Genomic DNA, 19,500 nt, shown 5'->3' with positions numbered 1-19,500 from the left:
ATCTGACATACGAAGGTTACATATCTGATACAGTAAAAAATATGAACTTGTCTACGTAGTCACGTAACATAAGAGGATACATGTAAAATCAAATAGAAGAAAGCCATTTACAGATAACAGTAAAATAAACATAAATGAGTCGGAAAAAAGCTATTATAAGCCTATAAGGTCTATTTTCATTGTGATTATATATAATTAACTAGTACTAAAACAGCCAGGCCAATTCACATAAGTAGTAGCTTGTTACAGGACAACAGTCGATTCATTCAAAGTATATAATAACATTGCCGGTAACACACAATCGATGAAGCATATACCTATTAACAACCATTATACATTAAAATTATAAGCATGATTTATGACCGCATATACAATAACTTAGCCGTAGCAGCGAATAGGGTCATTGCAACCTTTGTCAGTAGATTGCTTGAACCCAAATCGGCCACCCTTTGCAAGATACTGCTGATGGTACTCTTCTGCCCGGTAGAACTTCTTTGCTGGCAGGATCTCGGTGACGATTGTTCTGTTCAGTTTCCTCTGGTGTTGCTCCTTTGACTCTATTGCTGCTTTCTCTTGTTCAGGTGTGTAGAAATATATCCCAGATCTATATTGTGTTCCCACATCATTCCCCTAGCCAAATGAAATACCGAGCTTTTAGTATGCTTTTGCAGAGTCCAGACAGAGTACGTGTTTAAAACCCGAGATATTCTAAAGACTGAAGATTTCGTAGTTACTTACTAAATGTGATAAAATAATTAAGTGTATATCAGATATTCAGAACGGATACCCATTTGCATACTTACTTACAAATATATACATAGATATAAATCAGAAAAATATTCCTTAATTTCTGTAAATTATTTTTTTAGATCAAGAACAAGCAATTTGCACTTAATTCAAGTAGTAATTGTGATTCATCAAACTCAGTCATTAGTGGATCCAAATTCTGTGAGCAAATGACAGTTGAGCAATTAAGATGTTCTTTCGTCTAACAATACAAGGGTGTCTCTGTTACAAGATAGTACAAGAACTCCTACATAAATAATAAGAACTTAGCAACAATCATAGAAGAAAGTTAACTGTTGAAGCATGATAAATACTGTGTTAGCATGTCCCGAATGATATGTCTATTATTCATCATAATTCAAGAAGCCAACAATAGAGGTTACTAGAATGGAGATAGACACATAAGCTTTACACAAATAATGCACAAATGCCTTTACCATAATATGCCGTAATGCACCTATGAATCTATTATCTTATCTCCCCAAAGGCCAATCCATTTAATACCAGGATAAGGGTACATGATGATTAGCAAGTTCACACATTATAACAAATTAGTGATTGTGATGCATATGTATTCATGGCCAATAATATGTATATTTATTACAGTAAATCTTCAGAAATAGATCCAATTTGACTCAAATTTCTTACAGTTAGTAATATAAATAAGAAGATGGTTGTATGCACTAATAATTTCTATTCCAATTTGTAATTAAGAAACCAGGGTAACTTATGCAGCAGTGAAAAGATGGCCAGTATATATAATGCGGTTATCTTATCTGCACTTGATTGCAAGAGCAATAATGATTCTAAAGACAATAGACCCTGACTTACAGAAGTTAATATGCAAAATTTGTGGATCCAAAATTTGAGAGAAAACCAATAGAACAGTTAACCAATTATGATGGCAGCTTTCCATCCCTTTTACTTGGGTGATTCAAGACTTGATTGTCTTCAAATATGTATTTTTTTCTTATTTAAGACTTTCAGCATGGTCATTGTTTCATGAAGATACTAAGGATTCACAAGACATATATAGAGAACCATAAACATTCTTTCACGACGATACTAAGGATTTACAAGATATAAAGAGAACCATAAACGTAGGAAAACTTACTGGACCACAATATACAATGTGTAGGTGTATACAAAAACATACAACAATCTTCATTATTCATACAATCATACATCAAATAACTCAAGAGCGTTGAAATAGAGCTTCCTAAAACAGATTTGGTGAAACTTAAACAATTTAAAATTGTACATTTTAAATGAAATTCTAATTGTAATACCTATTATATGTTCAAGTTGATCTATAACTTCCGCTGAATAACGATAGGATCAAAAACTAGATAAAGAGAGAATAGGGGTATATACAGACATGATACATGTACGTATATCCACAACCCCTTTATCTATAATCTCAGACTAATTTGATATCAAGTGCTTATAGGTCCAATTGGGCTTCAATTTGTAAAAAATATTGATAACGTGAAGAAAAGGACAATTGCCCGCGTTAGTACCTTCTTTCCCAAATTACTTTTACATGGACGAAAACAATTTCTATAATTTTTCATTCAAATTTAACAGCAAAAACGCAAATTTCACTAACCGATATACTAAAAGGCCAAGTGCACCAAAATGTATCCAACTGTCCCATTTAGCTCTAAAGTGTATGTATCCAAATCTTTTACCATGTATTATATCAAACATTTTTTTCCACGTTTAATATATCCGACATCTTATTACTTTAAACCAATGATGCAACACTCTTTTGATGGCGTGACAACTTATATAGCCAAACGTAAGTAAAAACACCAATTAAATAAACTAAAGCCAACCACTTACACACAATTACAAACACCCTAAAGTTCGACACAGACAATAGCAAAACGTTACAATTCATATACACTTTAGTACCCTTATCCTAAATATAATCATATAATTGGGCATGTATAGTTATATAAAAACAATGACAACAATAAAAATTTTTTTAAAAAAAGGCCGAAAATTCGACAAACCTGACGATTAAGAGTAGTAGGATCATGTCTATCCCAAAAACACTCCAAAAGATTCTCAAAACTACAAGTTTTCGGGTCATACTGAACCCGAACAACTTCATTATGAAAAGTAGTACCAGAACAAACATCATTATAACTCGGGTTATCCGTAAACCCTTGGGTATACCCAACTTCAGTTTTAGTAACACCAGCTACTCTTTGAAAAGCCAATTCAACACCCCAAAAACACCCTGCACCAAACTGAGCAAACTGTTGACCAGGTGCAGGTAAGTCAACGTCTGGGGATTGAGCAACTGGTGATTTTTGGTCAACTGAAGTTGTGTCAGTGGGTGTACTGCGTGTACCGAAACCTAGTTTGTTTAAGAAGTTCATGATTTTCGGCGTGGTGGATGATGAGAGGTGGTGGGTCGGCGTGATGGGTTTGGATGGGAATGGGAAGGAAAAGGTGGGTTTGGGTTTGAGGTGGGAGGAGATGGAGAGGAGAGGGACGGAGATTGTGGCGGTGGTGGTGGTGGTTGTTTTGAAGAGGAGCATTTTTATTTAGTGGGGTGACGTGTTTGGTTTATCTTCTTTATATTTTTCTTTTTATGTTGTGAAAGTACTTTGAAATGAGAAAGTGTTTTCAACACCACATCTATAACTCAACCTCTATTTTCTATTTTATTGTGTTGTGTATATTTTAAGGTTGATCAAAATTTTTTTTTTTTTATGGGAGTAACATTTAAGGTGAATTGAAAAATTGTATATTTTATGTCAAACGTTTATTTCTAAATTTTAATGCATTTTAATTATAGTTTTTGAACATTTGTTTGGCAAAATCTTTCTTTTGTTTATATTTATAGATTTATATTTTCAAATTTGTGATATACATATATTTTTTTAATCATTAATCAACTCTCTTCCATCAAGTAGTTAGAATTACAAAGGTCAAATATTTGAGTGCAACATTAAGTGTTATTTACTTATTTAATAATTTCTTGGTATTATTGAACATACACAAGAATTTCATCATAGAATATGTCCAATGTATGTAAGTTGTTAATGAGATGACTTGTCACCATAATTTGTTCCAAAAGATGACCAAAAAAGTGGTTTAACTTTTTGTTTAAGTAATTAATATAAAATTCATGTTATCTACTAACTCTAACATTAATGAAAATTGTGAAAATTAAAAGAATATTTCAAGTTACAAAATCAATCTTTAAAACATAATCTAACAATTTCTTCTCTTTTTTTATAATAGATCACTAATAACAACCATGTAATACCAACTGTCGATGTAATTATGTAGTCGACTTTCATTGCTCGTCACTTTTAGCGGTTTGTATATTAGTTGAAAAGTCAAATGGAAATGCAAATGTGAGATGCCAATGTAAAAGAAAAGAATAGTTAGTAGAGATGAGCAATTTAAGCCAAACAAGCATCGAGCATATGCAATCTTAGCTATAAAAAAGATATACTCTACCATAGTATTCAGAGGGTTGGCAGCCCACCTCACACTTTATTTTTCATCACTCACTTTTAACCAATCACCTTATGACACCTCAATTCCACCACTCACTCACCATTCATCCAAATTTTGTTGGCATCCGACCACTCACTTCACCACTCACTACTATTTATAAAAAATAACTTAAAAACAAAAGAAAAGGTGAAATCACAAGCCAATTATTGGAAGAAAGTGGATGGTGGTGTGCGTGGTGTGACCACGCAGTTTCATGCCACGACGTGTGGTCATGCGTTGGCGGCGGTGTTGAGTGGTGTTACCGCGCCCATAATCCATCCACCATCCATCCGTTGCCAACCCCTTAGCAAAAGTTTTAAATTTGAAAAAAGAAAACAAAACATGAAAATATCTTAATTTTCTAAGAATAATTATTATAAAATAAATAAAAGAAAAAACCAAGGAAATGAGGACGGTTTAAAACAAGACATACGCACATTGACACCTCGCGCTAATAAGATTCACTCACTTGGATACATCCCATACGAGCCACACATTCCTTCATTCTCACTCTCATTCCCTCCCTGCAAATTTCCACAATAAAACATCAACTCATTTCTGAATATAAATCTTTTCAACTTCAAAGGTATGTACTGTAATTCACTTCTTTTATTCATATATGTTACACCTCATTTATTTAATTCATGAAAATATGTTATCTCTATATTGCGATCATCTTTTTTAGTTAGTGATTAATATATAGCTATATAAGATTTTTGATCACATTCTGATTGTCATGTTTTTGCTTTCTATAGGATACATACTATTACAGATATAGATGTGCTTAAAGATGTATCTAATAATAATTTGTGGCAAAATCAGTGGTAGATAAAAGGTGAATTTAGTGTTTTTAAACATCCAGTGGATTAGTTAAGTTCATTTTTCAGTTGATAATTATTAGGCTTGTTATGTTTCGTTATTCTTTTAAATGTTATGTTACTTTGTATATGTTATGTGATAATAGAGTTAGGCCCCGTTCTTAATAGATTTAATAATTAAGAACTTGATGCATTTAGTCAAGTTTCATGTTTTTTTTTTTTTACTCAATAAACAAAAATAACCGTCATTTACCTATTTTTTACTTAATACATACAGACATTAGTAGTTATAAAATTGAAAATTTTTCCTTGAAAATCAAAAGTTTTACTTGTTCCGAACGGCAAATTTGTTCTACTTCTAAGGCCTCAGCCAACCCTGCAGCTCTTCCCGACTCTTCCTCACTGCCACATCAGCTTTTCTCTCCTTAAATCACCTCTTCCTACTCACTATCAACCCTACCTTTTCTTTATCTCTTCTTTACCAAAAAAAATAATCTCTTATATTAATATAACAAGATTGTGATGATGTCATTTTATATTAAAGAAGATTTCTTAATATATAATTTTGATTTTTTAATGACATCATCCAATAATAATTAAAAGTAGGCAAAAAAAAGAATAATGGAAATTTATTCTAAGATATTATGACTTTAAAATATTTTTAGTAGATAATCATGGAAAGTTTCTATTGAAATGGGAAACAAACATGTAGATCGAAAATGATTATTATAATATCAGCTTACTCAAAATATACAATATAATAATGTTCAACGTAATAAAAAGTTAAACATGTTCATTGTGGTGTATCATTATAAAATCAAATTCTATTCAAATGCCCGCATAATATGCGGGTTGATTAGTATTTAAACATAAAAGGGTTTTTTTTTAGTTTACATTTTGACCGGGACCACCACTACCTCTTCCTCACCCGGCGATGGGGGGAAGAGGCAACATAGGAAGAGCTCAAGATGAGGTGCTGCCAACCCAAGATGAGAACAGGAGATGTCACGGCGAGCTTTTAGAACGGGGTTGGCACCGGCCTAATTACCCCAAATATCGTAAGAGCCTGTACCAAGTGGGCTAACCCCACATTGGCACGAATAAAAAGTCACTTACCTTGCCATTTGCTTTTTTTTAAAATCATATTTGCTAACTTGTATATGGTTTTTCAAATTGCACAACATGATTTTTCCGTACACTGTAATCTGATGATTTACCTAGCTGTGCATACAGTATGCAGTAAACTGTTTGTAACTGTTGTGTATTGAAATAAATTGCTGTATTCATGTCGCCCCCATAACTATTTTGGAGCTCATAAGGAGAAAATCGTTACATACGTACATTTATCAGTAGAATTTTATTGATGAATTTTACAAAACAAAGCACATTGGTATGATAATAACAGACCTTATCTATTTTAGGGGTTCTTTTATTTACAGTCTTCATGTCTTTTTCCCTTGCCAGGAATATATCGATAGTTATCTACAAGAAGCAGGAAGCTTTATATCGACAGATTTATTGTTTCGAAAGAAAGTCTTACGGTTAATTTAGAGTAACGCTAGTGACGTATATGTCATGCTATTTCTTTTAAACGAAGAAAGCTAAATGATGGCTACGACTGCAGTAGCTGGATTACGTGCAGGGGAAAGGCTATTGGGTTCATCTACTTACTACTCGGATGTAAGTGAAAAGCTTTCAAGTAGTAATAGTAGTGATCTCGGATTCATACTTCTCCCTGCTAAGAATGTGATTACTGCAAAAAAGTCATCCAACTATGGCCGTGGGTTCATATCAGATCGACATAACCAAGACAAGCATTACATAAGAGCTCTTAAGGAACATGTGGATGCTGTTTCTGACCCGTCCATGATAGACCAATGGGTTCATGGTTATGACCACTTGGAACCCGAAGGGTCTGATCAAGAGTTTTCAGTTGAAGCATTACTTTTGTTACAAAAGTCTTTGTTAGAAAAGCAGTGGAATCTTTCAACCGAGAAAACATTGACTACACATAATCCGATGGAGAAAAGCAGCAAAAAGGTATATGTCAGTGGTTCAGGGAAGTCTGCTCGTAGGCGTAGAATAGACTCTCAGAGGACTACACCAAATAGACGATCTTCTTGTAATGAAGTTGGTGTGAAAAAGCCTCTGAAGTTTGTCATCAGTCCAGAACTGCTCCAAAACCGTTCAAGAGGATACGTTAAAGGCATAACAAGTGATACATTGCTAACTCATACAGAGGTGGTGGTTTTATCAAAAAAGATCAAGATCGGTCAACAGTTAGAAGAAAGGAAATCGAGGTAATTAGTATGCCTTATAAGCATAAATTTCAAAGTTCACATACTTTTTGCTTCATATTAACTTTATTACCGGTTTGATGTGGATTTTCAGATTGAAGGAAAGATTGGGACATGAACCCTCAGAGGATCAACTTGCAGCATCCCTTAAGATTTCACGAGCTGAATTGCAAGTTAAGCAAATCGAGTGCAAATTGGCAAGAGAGAAACTGGCCATGAGCAATGTCCGTCTAGTAATGTCAGTTGCACAAAAATATGCCAGCATGGGAGCTGAAATTGGAGACTTAATCCAGGTATCGTTTCTGTTATCTTCAGTAAAATCAACTTAGAGAAGCAATATACTATTTGGCACAAAAACTGCGGTATCACATGATAATAGGCATCGAAATTGACAATTTATTACTCAACATTTTTGTTATATGTAGGGAGGTTTAATTGGACTTCTTCGTGGGATTGAGAAATATGATTCATCAAGGGGGTTCAAGATTTCTACCTATGTTTATTGGTGGATACGGCAGGTGAGGACGATACATTCATTTTTTAGTGTCGTCGCTTAAACAAGCAAGGGGAAACTATTACTTATTTTGCACATTGGAAAGTAGAAAAGTATCTATATCAATCCATTGATTTATCCTTATAACTTTTATCTCTGTTATCTCAGGGTGTTTCAAAAGCTTTAATTGAAAACTCTAGAACCCTAAGGTTACCTATCCATATGCACGAAAGACTGAGTGCAATACGACATGCCAAGGCTAAGCTTGAGGAAAAGGGAATAACTCCATCAATTGAAGTAAGTCAAACACTACAGCTATCTAAAATCAATGTTAGATTTTTATAGATACCTTGATCTTGAAGCTTGACCTAATGAGCTATATTTTTTGGTGATATAGAAAATTGCAGAAAGTTTGAACATGTCCACAAAGAAAGTATTAAATGCCACTGAGGTACTTCAACTATTTGGTGAACTTATTTTTGGCTAAAACTTTTGTTCATTTTTCATCATCTTAACATGAAGGCCCTTTCATGCAGGCAAAATGCAAAGTGTTTTCACTTGATAGGCCAGCATTTCCTACTTTAAATGGTCTTCCAGTTCCAGGGGATACCTTTCACAGCGTAAGTCTTGTGTTAATTCACATATACATATGTTTTTACTTCGGCTAGTACTGTTTACAGGTTTCAAAATGGATGGGTTAGGCAAGTTGGGTGATCAATCAAAACGGGTAGTTTATGGTTTGATTTGGGTTGGGCTGACCCAAAACACGTGTTCTTTTATTCATTATCCAATTAGGATGGGAAAATTTATGATATTATAATAACCTAATTCTATGGATTAAGTAATTTAGGAGGTTTTATGCTTTGAAAATACCCTTTTAGGGTAATTTCGACCATATCGAATATGACTCTTTTCCTATTTAGCTTGCTTTTTTCACTTTACTTATCTGATCCGATGCTCCTATGGAGATAAAGCACACCTCGAACATAAGTAAATGGATCGAAATTCACACCTCTAAACTTAAAATTTGACCAAAAGGCCACTTGGTAGTTATTACTATTGAGCATTAAGCTTTATTCCTTTACCGTTGCAGTACATGGCGGATGATCACCCACAGAACGACCCTTGGCATGGAGTAGATCACGGGGCACTCAAGGTATATCACTTGGCCTACAAAGTTCATTCTCTCTATTTATTTCTTGTCTTGTCTTTTATATGAACTCTAGCATACTGCTGTTGGGTATGATTTGTACCCCAAACCTTAAACCCTAACAAAAATTTGTTTTAAAAAACTAAAGCCAGTCGATCATCGTTTATGGTTATGAAATATAGTCTTAAATTTACAGCTATTGCAATTAATCATGATGGCTTTAACAACTTTTCTCTTTAGCCCGTGCTTCTAGTTCTTTTTGAAAATATTGTGTCAGTACTCCCTGAAAATTGCAACATCTGTTTTTTATTTAATTTAAAAAAAATTTATAAGTTAGAATTTTCTATCTGCTCATTTTTATCATTACATTTGACTGTTGTTATTTTGTGGTCTGCAAGCTTTTATATATTGTTAATTTGTTATATTATGTAAGCCCACGGGTCAAATCATAACGCTTTGCATAGGAACATAGGACGGACTTATATTTCTGATGGAAGACTCTTCGATTAGGGAACTGAAATTTATACTCCCATATGTTATTGGTGAAATGAAATGATCCAATTGTGAATCGTCCTTGAGTCCTCACACTAAACTTTTGTTTTTACGAAATAGCCCTTAGTTGCAAGAACAGCATTGGAGACTGATTATAACTTCCAAATTTAAATCGTGACTCTAGAATGCATTAGCAGTTACGAGTAGTATTCTTCAGCTGTTCCAGACTTCCAGTTAATGTACTTTTCATGTTGCAGGATGAAGTGAACAAGTTGATGACCACCACACTAAGGGAACGGGAGAGACAGATAATCCGTTTGTACTATGGTCTAGACAACGAATTCCTTACTTGGGAAGATATTAGCCGAAGGTACCAACTTTATTCGCTTTATGCGAGTTCTAAAACAGATAAGCGGATTGATTATGACCTTTATATTCAATCAACGTAATATTGTTATGCAGGATGGGGTTGTCCAGAGAACGAGTGAGGCAGGTCGGGCTTGTTGCACTTGAGAAACTAAAACACGCTGCACGGAAGACAAATCTTGATGCTATGCTAGTGGAGCATTGATTTTTGCTATTGCGGGACTAGCTAGGCAAATTTTGCCTGTATATACAAACCATAGATACATATTTATACATATATACATTGTATGTAAACACTTCATATCTAACGATAAAACTTGGTTCCTTGTGCAGAAAAAGTTCATACCAAGTGATTAAGTGAATACAGTTATGTTTTCTAGTGAAATGATATTTTGTTGAACTTCACATATCTCTTAATCGTTTAGGCATTGTCTGGTAACATCTATATTTACTTTAGCTTGGATATATCTATATATTCTTGTAATGTAATGTATATATCCAACACATCTCAACTTTACCAACTAGAAGCTTTTAACATTGGCTTTGTTAAAAAGCACTAATGTAAATACACCCTTTTGCATTGTGTTTTGATAAAGATAAGGTTAATATTTAAATTGGATAAAAACGAAAAGGAAAAGGAACTACCCACTGTCGTCTATCGTAAGTTTTAAGCTCTAATACTTTGACGATATATAGGGAAGGTTAAAATATAGACAAACCTTACATGTACCTAGATAGAGAGACTGTTTTCACGTTCAACTTAAATGTTAAAAAAAGTAGTCTTTGCATGAGATGAATACCGAACTTATGACCTTTATCTCCAAAGGTCAAAATGTTACTACCGAAACCCACACTGCTTATGCCCAAACATGCCCTACATTCACATGTGACTACCTCAAATATATGCAAAATAAGAGTGGAACCTAACACATGAAACATATATGCATATATATATATATATATATATTTTAACGAACATTCTGTAAAAGTAAAACATCAGAGAATTTTCACCTTTGCACGTGCAATAGACAAAGAGATATTAAAAGTGAGCCGTTAAAAGTATCCGAAAGAAAAAACTTCAAAGATTGTCATCCCTAAGAATTAAACACAAAACTTTGAATAAACCGAAATCCTTCTAACTAGCTGGACGCCCGGACTAACCATCATCCGCTCAAGATCGAAACATATATACATACATACATTTGGGTTACAAGTTACAACTAATAAAGGTAACAATGATGTTGACATGATTAGAAGTAATACTTTCCTCTAAAAATAACAATAATAATAGAATAATAATTTTTTTTTAAAAAAAAAAGCCTTTGAAAATATCATCAAACATATAAATAGTTAAATAAATAATTAAATATATATCTCATTCTGTTTTGTTTCATCCTCTCTGGCGCTCTCTGTTTCTCTGTTCCTATATACCATCCCCGCCAATCTTACAAATCACACCCTCACCGGAGATCCAATTTCCCGGTCATATCGACGGCCGTCGGAATATAATCTCCTCAACAATCCGTCCAATTCTATTCTATTATTTTAATCATGAATCCCGAATAGTAAGTCTTCAATATTTTTTATCCTCCACATTATTTTCTGGATCTGATTAAATTCTTTCTTATATATATGCATTTTTTTTTTGCTGGGTATTATTGATTCAAATTTGAATAATGTATATAGATCTTTATGTATTTTAGATATATATTTAATCTTTTATAGGATAACAATATTTGTTTATTTTCAGCAATGTAATAAACATGTGAATTTTAGTATTAATGTGTACGAGAATTATGCTTGAAATCTATATTGTATGTTTTTCATTAGCTGTAGATACACAATTTTGTATGTATATCGACAGATATGATTGTAATTTTTTCATAATGTAGCTCAGTTTCTGTCATATAATCATATAAGTTGTATTGTATAATGGTTTTATTGAATATATTACAACTAATTCAGCTGCTTTTTTTGGTGAAGAATATATGTTTTTGAAGTATATAGTTTCTGATGACGAATACTTGTTATTTAATATCGTGCAGCGACTACTTGTTCAAGCTTTTGCTAATTGGAGATTCAGGAGTCGGAAAATCTTGTCTTTTGCTTCGATTTGCTGTAAGAATTTTATTAATTTTAACAAGTTTACTGCTTGTTTTGAATGCACCTTTACGATATGAATCATAGGATATTTGTAGTTTAATTGTTTATAAGATTCCTGATTTGCCAATAATAGCATCTAATTTAACAAGTCTAATTTTTTCAACAATGTAGTACTTGGGCCAGTGGGTCATTAAAAGTTGGTTGTCGTATAACTTTTGACCAATGTGCAACCATGTGACTGGTAAAAGCCCTTAAATTTTATTATTTGGCGATATTTTGTTGATTGTGTGTTGACAACTTTTTTGTGAGTGAGCACCGCCGATGACAACGTTTTTGCAACCATATGTAATTATTAGTATTGTTCTTTGTCGGTTACCCTGTTGTGTACTGATTGTGAGTTAAAAGACAACCAAATTAATGACCCCATAACCCAAAACTTAGTAACCTGTCTTGATCGGGACAGTTTAGAAAGTAAGTTGTTCATCTGGTAAGTCCTATCAGTCATGTAGCCTATTTGAACACTTTTATTCCATTATTAGTACTGCTTTTCTAACGGTTTATTTGTGACTTTCAAGCAATTATCTCTTTTCCTCCTAAAGTTAGTTGGCCAAAATTAAAATCATTAAAAGAAAGTATGAACAAATGGTAATAAAGCTGAATGATTCTTATTCTTTCTTGTATGGTAATAGGCTAATAGCGGCTGCTTAATATACCAGGTTCTTATTTTTGAAACTTTGGTCTCTTTTGTACAGGATGACTCGTATCTTGACAGTTATATCAGCACAATTGGTGTGGACTTTGTAAGATTCTCTACTTATTTGTTAAGATGCACTTTTATGAATTAAAAAATTTGGCAATTTTGTTTTGGGTAGCTTTGTGTATGCTCAAGGTTTTATTCTTTGTTGTCTTTGCAGAAAATCCGTACCGTGGATCAGGATGGAAAGACCATTAAGCTTCAAATTGTGAGGGTTTTGTTTTATATAATGCAATTTTAAATTCTACTTGCTCCTATATGTATAATGTATTTATCAACTTTGTAACATACAGTGGGACACTGCTGGACAAGAAAGGTTCAGGACAATCACTAGTAGCTACTATCGTGGAGCTCATGGCATCATAGTATATTTCTTCAATTCCATACCTTTAAATTTCATAGATATCTGGTTTGCTTAACATTCAAACATTAAATACTTATAAGTTAAACATCAGTATAAACACAACCAAACTCTTTTTTCTATGGTTTGTTACAGTTGATTTTAGTCCTCCACCTTGTAACATCTTTGTATCTGGAATTCTGCAGATAGTTTATGATGTTACTGACCTAGAAAGTTTCAACAATGTAAAGCAATGGTTGAGTGAAATTGATCGCTATGCAAGTGAAAGTGTAAACAAACTCTTAGTTGGTAACAAATGTGACCTTACTGAGAACAGAGCCGTGTCATTTGATACTGCCAAGGTACAATTTTATCATTCTTTGTCATTCTATCTTGTAAGAACTGGGATCATCCGGTTTGTCAAATACCCCATGCTATTGTTTCTAGTGATTGTCCATTTCGTTACATTTACTTAGAAATGGGTTGATTTGGCTTATAAATTATCCTTAACAGGCTAAATTAAAACAAAAATATATTTGATATAAGGGATACCGATTAAATGGGTCTAATGAGTTAAAAGTTGTTCAAAGTGAATTTTTAATGCTTACTACATACATATTCGTTTTATTTTAAAAGTGATGTCATCGTGTTTGTAATTGTGCATTCATGATATATAAAGAAAAATGTTTGCTTTTTAATGAGCCTTATTTCGCCTTGTACTAATTATAACACGTCCAACCTGAATCTGTTCCAATTATAACATGTCCAACCTAAAAGGTTGTTTATCTTGCTGTATAGAAAGCAAGGAAGATAAACTTGGTGTTCTTTCTTTGCTAATTAGGAATTTGCTGATGGAATTGGCATTCCTTTTATGGAAACAAGTGCCAAAGATGCTACCAATGTGGAGCAAGCTTTCATGGCTATGTCTGCTGATATCAAAAACAGGTATCCCTACCTTCTATGATAATTTTCACTGGCATGCATTTTTTTTTGTGATCATTACCTAATCACTTCTCCTCTTCAAAACACTAAACTTACGAAGTTAGAGATCTCAATTTTGGATCCTCATAATAGCCTAGGTGGGTAACTTTGGGTTGTGTTTGATTCTCTACGGGTTATTAGAAGGGTTAAATAATTGGGAATGGGTCACACAGATTGGAAGTTTCCCAAGTTCTATTTAACACACAATTTTCTATATGGTTTTTGTAATCATACTCACAAATGAGTTATCAATATCTATACTATATTATAAAGCAAATCTCTCATGTCTACATTTTAAGTTTCAACATTTACTTTCCTAAAATGTCCATATATCAATTCTATATTTACCTAACACCCTTATCTCTCCTCAAATCTCAACCAATCATTTTTTTACTCTCTCATCTATAAATCATTTATTTTCCCGATTCATTCAAAAAATTTTATTTCAAAATTCGTACATCGATAAATTATAAAAATTATATGGGTGTTTTATAAAATTTCATGCTCTTTCATTAGAGATGTCATTCGATATACTTTCGACAAATTTTTAAATCCAAAGGCGGAACCCGTACGGTTAAGGCATTTGGTTATCACTCTCTATGACCTATCACACTTTATGACCTATAACCTCCACCACCTCACCGCCGTAACGCGCAGGTACTTACTCTCGTATAAACTAAAATGAAAAGGAAAAAACATTTTTTTGTGGGCAAGTTCAAGACCAGGTTATAAATATATATATAATTTGGGCTGTTCTCACTTCTCACATGGGCAAATTTCTGCGTTTGAACAACCCAACCTCGTTCCGATCTTTTACCCATCCCATGCGCATCTTCCATTACTCCATTAGTATTAGCAAACAATTGCACCGGGTTAAAAAAGTTTTGTGGGTCAAACTTATATCATTTTTGTTGGTGATCACTACAGGATGGCAAGTCAGCCTTCTTCAAACAAGAGGCCACCTACTGTGCAGATCAAGGGGCAACCAATTAGCCAAAACAGTGGCTGCTGCTCAAGTTAGGAGGTTTCAATCATATACGTCATCACCATAATTTATCGATAACCCTCCTTTAAGTTTTTGCTGCTTATATCATTTAAAGTTTTCATCATTGTTTTCATTATTATATGCGGTTTAATTGCAAGCATTGTCCACTGCTGGCTAGTGTGTATTTGGCTGCAGTTGCAATCTCTTGCAATCGTAACCCATGTTTGTTTAAATGTTTAGATGAGGGAGCATATTCGACTTATTATAGTAATCCAAATAATATACCAATTGGTTAGTCGGGCATTGGCAACATTATATGGTGATCTTTTTAACATAACCTTTTTAATTATCCACTTAACATATAAATAATTAAGACAAAGCATAATTATAGAAATAAGAAGAGAAAGTTAATCAATTGCATATGAAATTAGTGAGGATTTAGAGAAAAAAAAAAATTGACGTCTTCACATGAATTCGTATTAGATAGATAAAAGCCTCACTATAATCATTATTATTGGATATATTATATACTAGTCTTTACGCTCGTTCGATAGCCGGAGAGTTTTAAAACTCGTTTCGATGTGTTTTGAGATTTATTATTACTGTATAAATTATAAAGGTTTGTCATGATATTAGAGCATATTTAAGATTAAGACAATCAAACCAAACTATGGTAAACAAAATTATAAAGATTTAACCAAATTGGATTTTTATATCAGCCATGACAATTGAAATAGTATCTATCTCTTTGACAAATAAACAAAGGTGCTCAATGCAAACATTATTTTATCCATTTTTGACACTTTCCTAACTTGTTAAGTCACTTTACGATTAAAAAATAACATGTCACTTCTTAATATATTAGGAGAAAGATCATTAGGCTATTTGATTAAAAGGATTTATCATTTTCCAAAAGGGAAATGGGTCACTCATGAATCATGATATTTTCTAAGATAGCGTAACGCCGTAATATGTCTCAACTGGACGTTTCAAAAAATGCAAAATGTAGCTCTATGGGACATGTCATACCATTTTGAAACACTTCAAAGAAACATTGAGATCTGTATAGTGGAAACACTTAATTCGAAAAGAATTATAGGTAATTTAAGTATATTTTGTCATAATCTGAAAAAGGAAAATGATTAATATATATAGATAGATAGATTATTTAAAAGGAATTGGGAGGTCATTTGCATTATAATGTACATACGTATATCATAAATCTCCTAACATTTCTATAATAAATAAAAGATAATTGTCTTTCAAAAGTATTTTTAGAAAAAATATGATGTGGCAAGTCTACAATTTTACTTAAAAGTTTTTTATTTTATTTATAATGTCATAAATAATTTACACTATTTTTAATTAAAAATAGGTCAATAAATACTTATTTAAAGTTATTAATCTTTTATTTACAAACAAAAAAAAATTATTTTCTATAGTATATAATATCGTTTTATGTTTTGTTAATGCAATAGCTACTTTATCAATATATAAATATTGTGTAATTCAATTGACTATCTCCAAAAATTACTTGCATATTTTTTAGTTTTATAATTTTAATTAAAATGTCCGGGTTGAACCCGGGTAAATTCGCTAGTATTTTAATAAAACTGATCATGATCACAAATATATATAATTTCGATCAAATTTACAATCGACTGAAATTCGGCAGTTATATTCCATGCGATTTAACAATTCCATAATAAAGTGCATTAGATATACGTGACATAAATGCTTTGTTCATAAGGTTATGAATACAATATCAAGTTAATTAATTATCCGTTATATTTTTTTCTTTTGAGAAATGATCAGTCTTTCTAAAAATTAATTAGTGTAAAACTAATCTCTTTTAAATTGTAAGAAGATTGTAACATGTAATTTGATTGATTTTCTTTTCTAATTTTACCACTTGTTATTAATTATAGATTAGAAAGTAATTTTAGGTTAAATATTTACAATTTTTAATCATTTTTCAATTTTAAAATATGAAATACTAGTTAAGTGGTTTAATTTTCAAGTAATATAACTGTAGTATAAACCTTATAATCTTGAAAAAAAAAAAAAAAAAAATCGTGACAATAGCCAATTTTCGTTGCGATCGTACCAAAATAGCCAAGGTTTTTCTGATTATCATAAAATAGCTAATAAAATCGCAACAAAAAATGAAAATCGCAACAAAATTAACGCAAAATCGCAACAAAAAAAGGCGAAATCGCAACAAGAAATGCCAAAATCGCAACTTAAAATGCCAATATCGCAACAAAAAACGCAAAATCGCAACAAAAAACGCAAAAACGCAAAATCGCAACTCGCAACAATTTGACTTTGACTTGCTTTTTTTTTTTAAAGGATACTAGTTTATTATATAAGACATGAATACAAACTTCAAATAAACCCTAAAGTTTCATTAATTTTATAAACACAATACAACTAAAAACATAACATTTAAAACAAGATGATTCAACCGTATACGCAATGGACTGCTACACTTCAGATGTATATCGACATGCTTATGTCGAGATTGTCATAATCTGAAAAAGGAAAATGATTAATATATATAAATAAATTATTTAAAAGGAATTGGGAGGTCATTTGCATTATAATGTACAGAAATCATAAATGTCCTACATTTTTTAATAAAACTGATCATGATCACAAATATATATAATTTCGATCAAATTTACAATCGACTGAAATTCGGCAGTTATATTCGATGCGATTTAACAATTCCATAAAGTGCATTAGAGATACGTGACATAAATATATGCTTTGTTCATAAGATTATGAAATACAATATCAAGTTAATTATACCTTTCAAAAAAAAAATTATCCGTTAGTGTAAAACTAATCTCTTTTAAGTTGTACATGTGATTTCATTGATCTTATATATATGGATGATGATGATGTTGTTGATATATGAAATAAAATTCATTTGATAAATAGATCAACCGAAAACATATATAGAGTCGCATGCAATTTTATATAATAGGCAATTAAATCTTTGTGATTGTTAGTTTGATTTGAACTCGAAAATAATTAATAGCTCAAAAAAACTAAAATGTAACTGTAATTCTCTGTACGTAAATGTTATTGATTACCTATAATTTATGGTACTTAGAGGGGAAGGAGTGGTTTTTGACTTAATACCCAAATGTTTATCCAATCAATACTCTCCAACTCACCACTACTCAATTTAACTCAATTCTTACCCAAAACACTTGAAATACATATCCAATTCATTAAACTTACCCAAATTCATTTTCTTTTTCTTTTTATTTTATTCCACCAATAATTTAACTAAACATTTTATTAAAAACTTAAAAAAACATTACATAACACTTAAAAAAAACAATACATAATTAAAAAAAAATTAAAATAAAAACAATACATAATAAAAAAAACATTAAAATAAAAACACTAGACTTATTTTTTTTTTAAAAAAAAAAAACTAGTCGTCGAGATGTCCCAAGTCTTGAGCCCACACGTGTTCAGTGAGGTCATAACGAAGACGATGATGGATGTCTTCGTTTAGCAACTCCGCGTAAAAGGTATCGTCCCACACCGGTTGGACCGGTTTGTCCATGATGTGAACCGGCGAGATAGCTCGACCATCACCTTTTATCACCATGTTATGCAAAATACACGCCGCGTAAACATACTGACCAATCTTCTCTTTGATCAGTGGTCGGAGAGGACGTCTAAGAATCTTCCATTTTCCTTTTAGAACCCCAAAAGCACGCTCCACATCTTTCCTCTCCCCCCTTGTAATTTCTTGAATCTTTTCTCCTTCGGGTCAGTAGGATACGGGTATGCTTTAACAAACGTCGAGTACTTGTTGTAGATGTCGTTGGTTAGATAATAACCGTGTTTGTACTGTCGACCATTAACGACGAATGAACTATCCGGGGTCGTGCCATTTCGCTCCGTATTATATAAGTCGGATTGGTTCAACACGTTGATGTCGTTGTTTGAACCAGGAGCACCAAAATAAGCATGCCAAATCCACAAGTCTTGAGAAGCGGTTATCTCAAGCATAGTAGTGGGAACGCCATGGTCGCCTCTCGTATATTGTCCTTTCAAGTGTCTTGGACAATTTAACCACTCGACATGTGTACAATCGATGCTACCAAGCATCCCCGGCATGTGATGGCGCTATTCGTGAGCTTGGAAAATACGAGCAACGTCGTGTTGGGTAGGCCTACGTAAGTACTCATGGCCATACAACTCATCGTACTCGTCGGGCGGATTGCCCGTTGCGAGTTGGCGTACCGCCGATGCGACTTTTTGGAGCGGTTTGAAACTGCCTCGCCCACGTGCATCGAACCCGTCTCTAAAATATGGAAAATTCGCCTCGATGTCGGCGACGATTTTCAAAAACATGCTTTTTTCCATTCGAAATTAAGCGTCATC

General features: G+C 32.7%; 4 protein-coding genes across 4 annotated transcripts; 2 read left to right on the top strand and 2 right to left on the bottom strand.

Moving 5' to 3' along the window:
• Positions 1-223: 223 nt before the first annotated feature.
• Positions 224-3,416, bottom strand: LOC122580156 (peptide methionine sulfoxide reductase-like). The gene is made up of 2 exons (XM_043752430.1): positions 2,805-3,416; positions 224-630 (listed from the first exon to the last, which is right to left on the bottom strand). Exons 1-2 carry the CDS (start codon positions 3,336-3,338, stop codon positions 379-381), a joined length of 786 nt encoding a protein of 261 aa, XP_043608365.1. The 5' UTR covers positions 3,339-3,416; the 3' UTR covers positions 224-378.
• Positions 3,417-4,789: 1,373 nt separating this feature from the next.
• Positions 4,790-10,329, top strand: LOC122603913 (RNA polymerase sigma factor sigA-like). Its single transcript, XM_043776770.1, has 10 exons — positions 4,790-4,894; positions 6,591-7,426; positions 7,518-7,716; positions 7,849-7,941; positions 8,085-8,213; positions 8,314-8,367; positions 8,453-8,536; positions 9,010-9,072; positions 9,816-9,928; positions 10,021-10,329. The coding sequence occupies exons 2-10, from the start codon at positions 6,732-6,734 to the stop codon at positions 10,127-10,129; spliced, it is 1,539 nt and encodes a 512-aa protein (XP_043632705.1). The 5' UTR covers positions 4,790-4,894; positions 6,591-6,731; the 3' UTR covers positions 10,130-10,329.
• Positions 10,330-11,312: 983 nt separating this feature from the next.
• Positions 11,313-15,402, top strand: LOC122603021 (ras-related protein RABD2a-like). The gene is made up of 8 exons (XM_043775637.1): positions 11,313-11,489; positions 11,970-12,042; positions 12,780-12,827; positions 12,942-12,989; positions 13,075-13,146; positions 13,328-13,483; positions 13,963-14,066; positions 15,030-15,402. The coding sequence occupies exons 1-8, from the start codon at positions 11,476-11,478 to the stop codon at positions 15,121-15,123; spliced, it is 609 nt and encodes a 202-aa protein (XP_043631572.1). The 5' UTR covers positions 11,313-11,475; the 3' UTR covers positions 15,124-15,402.
• A 3,136-nt stretch (positions 15,403-18,538) lies between these two features.
• On the bottom strand, positions 18,539-19,233 carry LOC122588765. Its single transcript, XM_043760961.1, has 2 exons — positions 18,954-19,233; positions 18,539-18,876 (listed from the first exon to the last, which is right to left on the bottom strand). The coding sequence occupies exons 1-2, from the start codon at positions 19,231-19,233 to the stop codon at positions 18,539-18,541; spliced, it is 618 nt and encodes a 205-aa protein (XP_043616896.1).
• Between the last annotated feature and the right edge of the window lie 267 nt (positions 19,234-19,500).

Source organism: Erigeron canadensis, chromosome 1 (assembly GCF_010389155.1).
Source record: "Erigeron canadensis isolate Cc75 chromosome 1, C_canadensis_v1, whole genome shotgun sequence".
Taxonomy (NCBI): domain Eukaryota; kingdom Viridiplantae; phylum Streptophyta; class Magnoliopsida; order Asterales; family Asteraceae; genus Erigeron; species Erigeron canadensis.
The sequence above is the reverse complement of the archived record's forward strand: the minus strand, read 5'-3'. Positions and strand labels throughout refer to the sequence as shown.

Excerpts from the sequence above, each read along its gene's own strand:
- LOC122580156 (XM_043752430.1), bottom strand. The coding sequence starts at position 3,338 with ATGCTCCTCTTCAAAACAACCACCACCACCACCGCCACAATCTCCGTC. Across the intron at positions 631-2,804 it reads CTACTACTCTTAATCGTCAG|GGGAATGATGTGGGAACACA; the intron begins GTTTGTCGAATT and ends TCATTTGGCTAG.
- LOC122603913 (XM_043776770.1), top strand. The coding sequence starts at position 6,732 with ATGATGGCTACGACTGCAGTAGCTGGATTACGTGCAGGGGAAAGGCTA. Across the intron at positions 8,214-8,313 it reads GAATAACTCCATCAATTGAA|AAAATTGCAGAAAGTTTGAA; the intron begins GTAAGTCAAACA and ends TTGGTGATATAG. Across the intron at positions 8,537-9,009 it reads CAGGGGATACCTTTCACAGC|TACATGGCGGATGATCACCC; the intron begins GTAAGTCTTGTG and ends TTACCGTTGCAG.
- LOC122603021 (XM_043775637.1), top strand. Across the intron at positions 12,043-12,779 it reads GTCTTTTGCTTCGATTTGCT|GATGACTCGTATCTTGACAG; the intron begins GTAAGAATTTTA and ends TCTTTTGTACAG. Across the intron at positions 14,067-15,029 it reads TCTGCTGATATCAAAAACAG|GATGGCAAGTCAGCCTTCTT; the intron begins GTATCCCTACCT and ends TGATCACTACAG.
- LOC122588765 (XM_043760961.1), bottom strand. The coding sequence starts at position 19,233 with ATGCCGGGGATGCTTGGTAGCATCGATTGTACACATGTCGAGTGGTTA. Across the intron at positions 18,877-18,953 it reads TGGTCGACAGTACAAACACG|GAGAAAAGATTCAAGAAATT; the intron begins GTTATTATCTAA and ends ACTGACCCGAAG.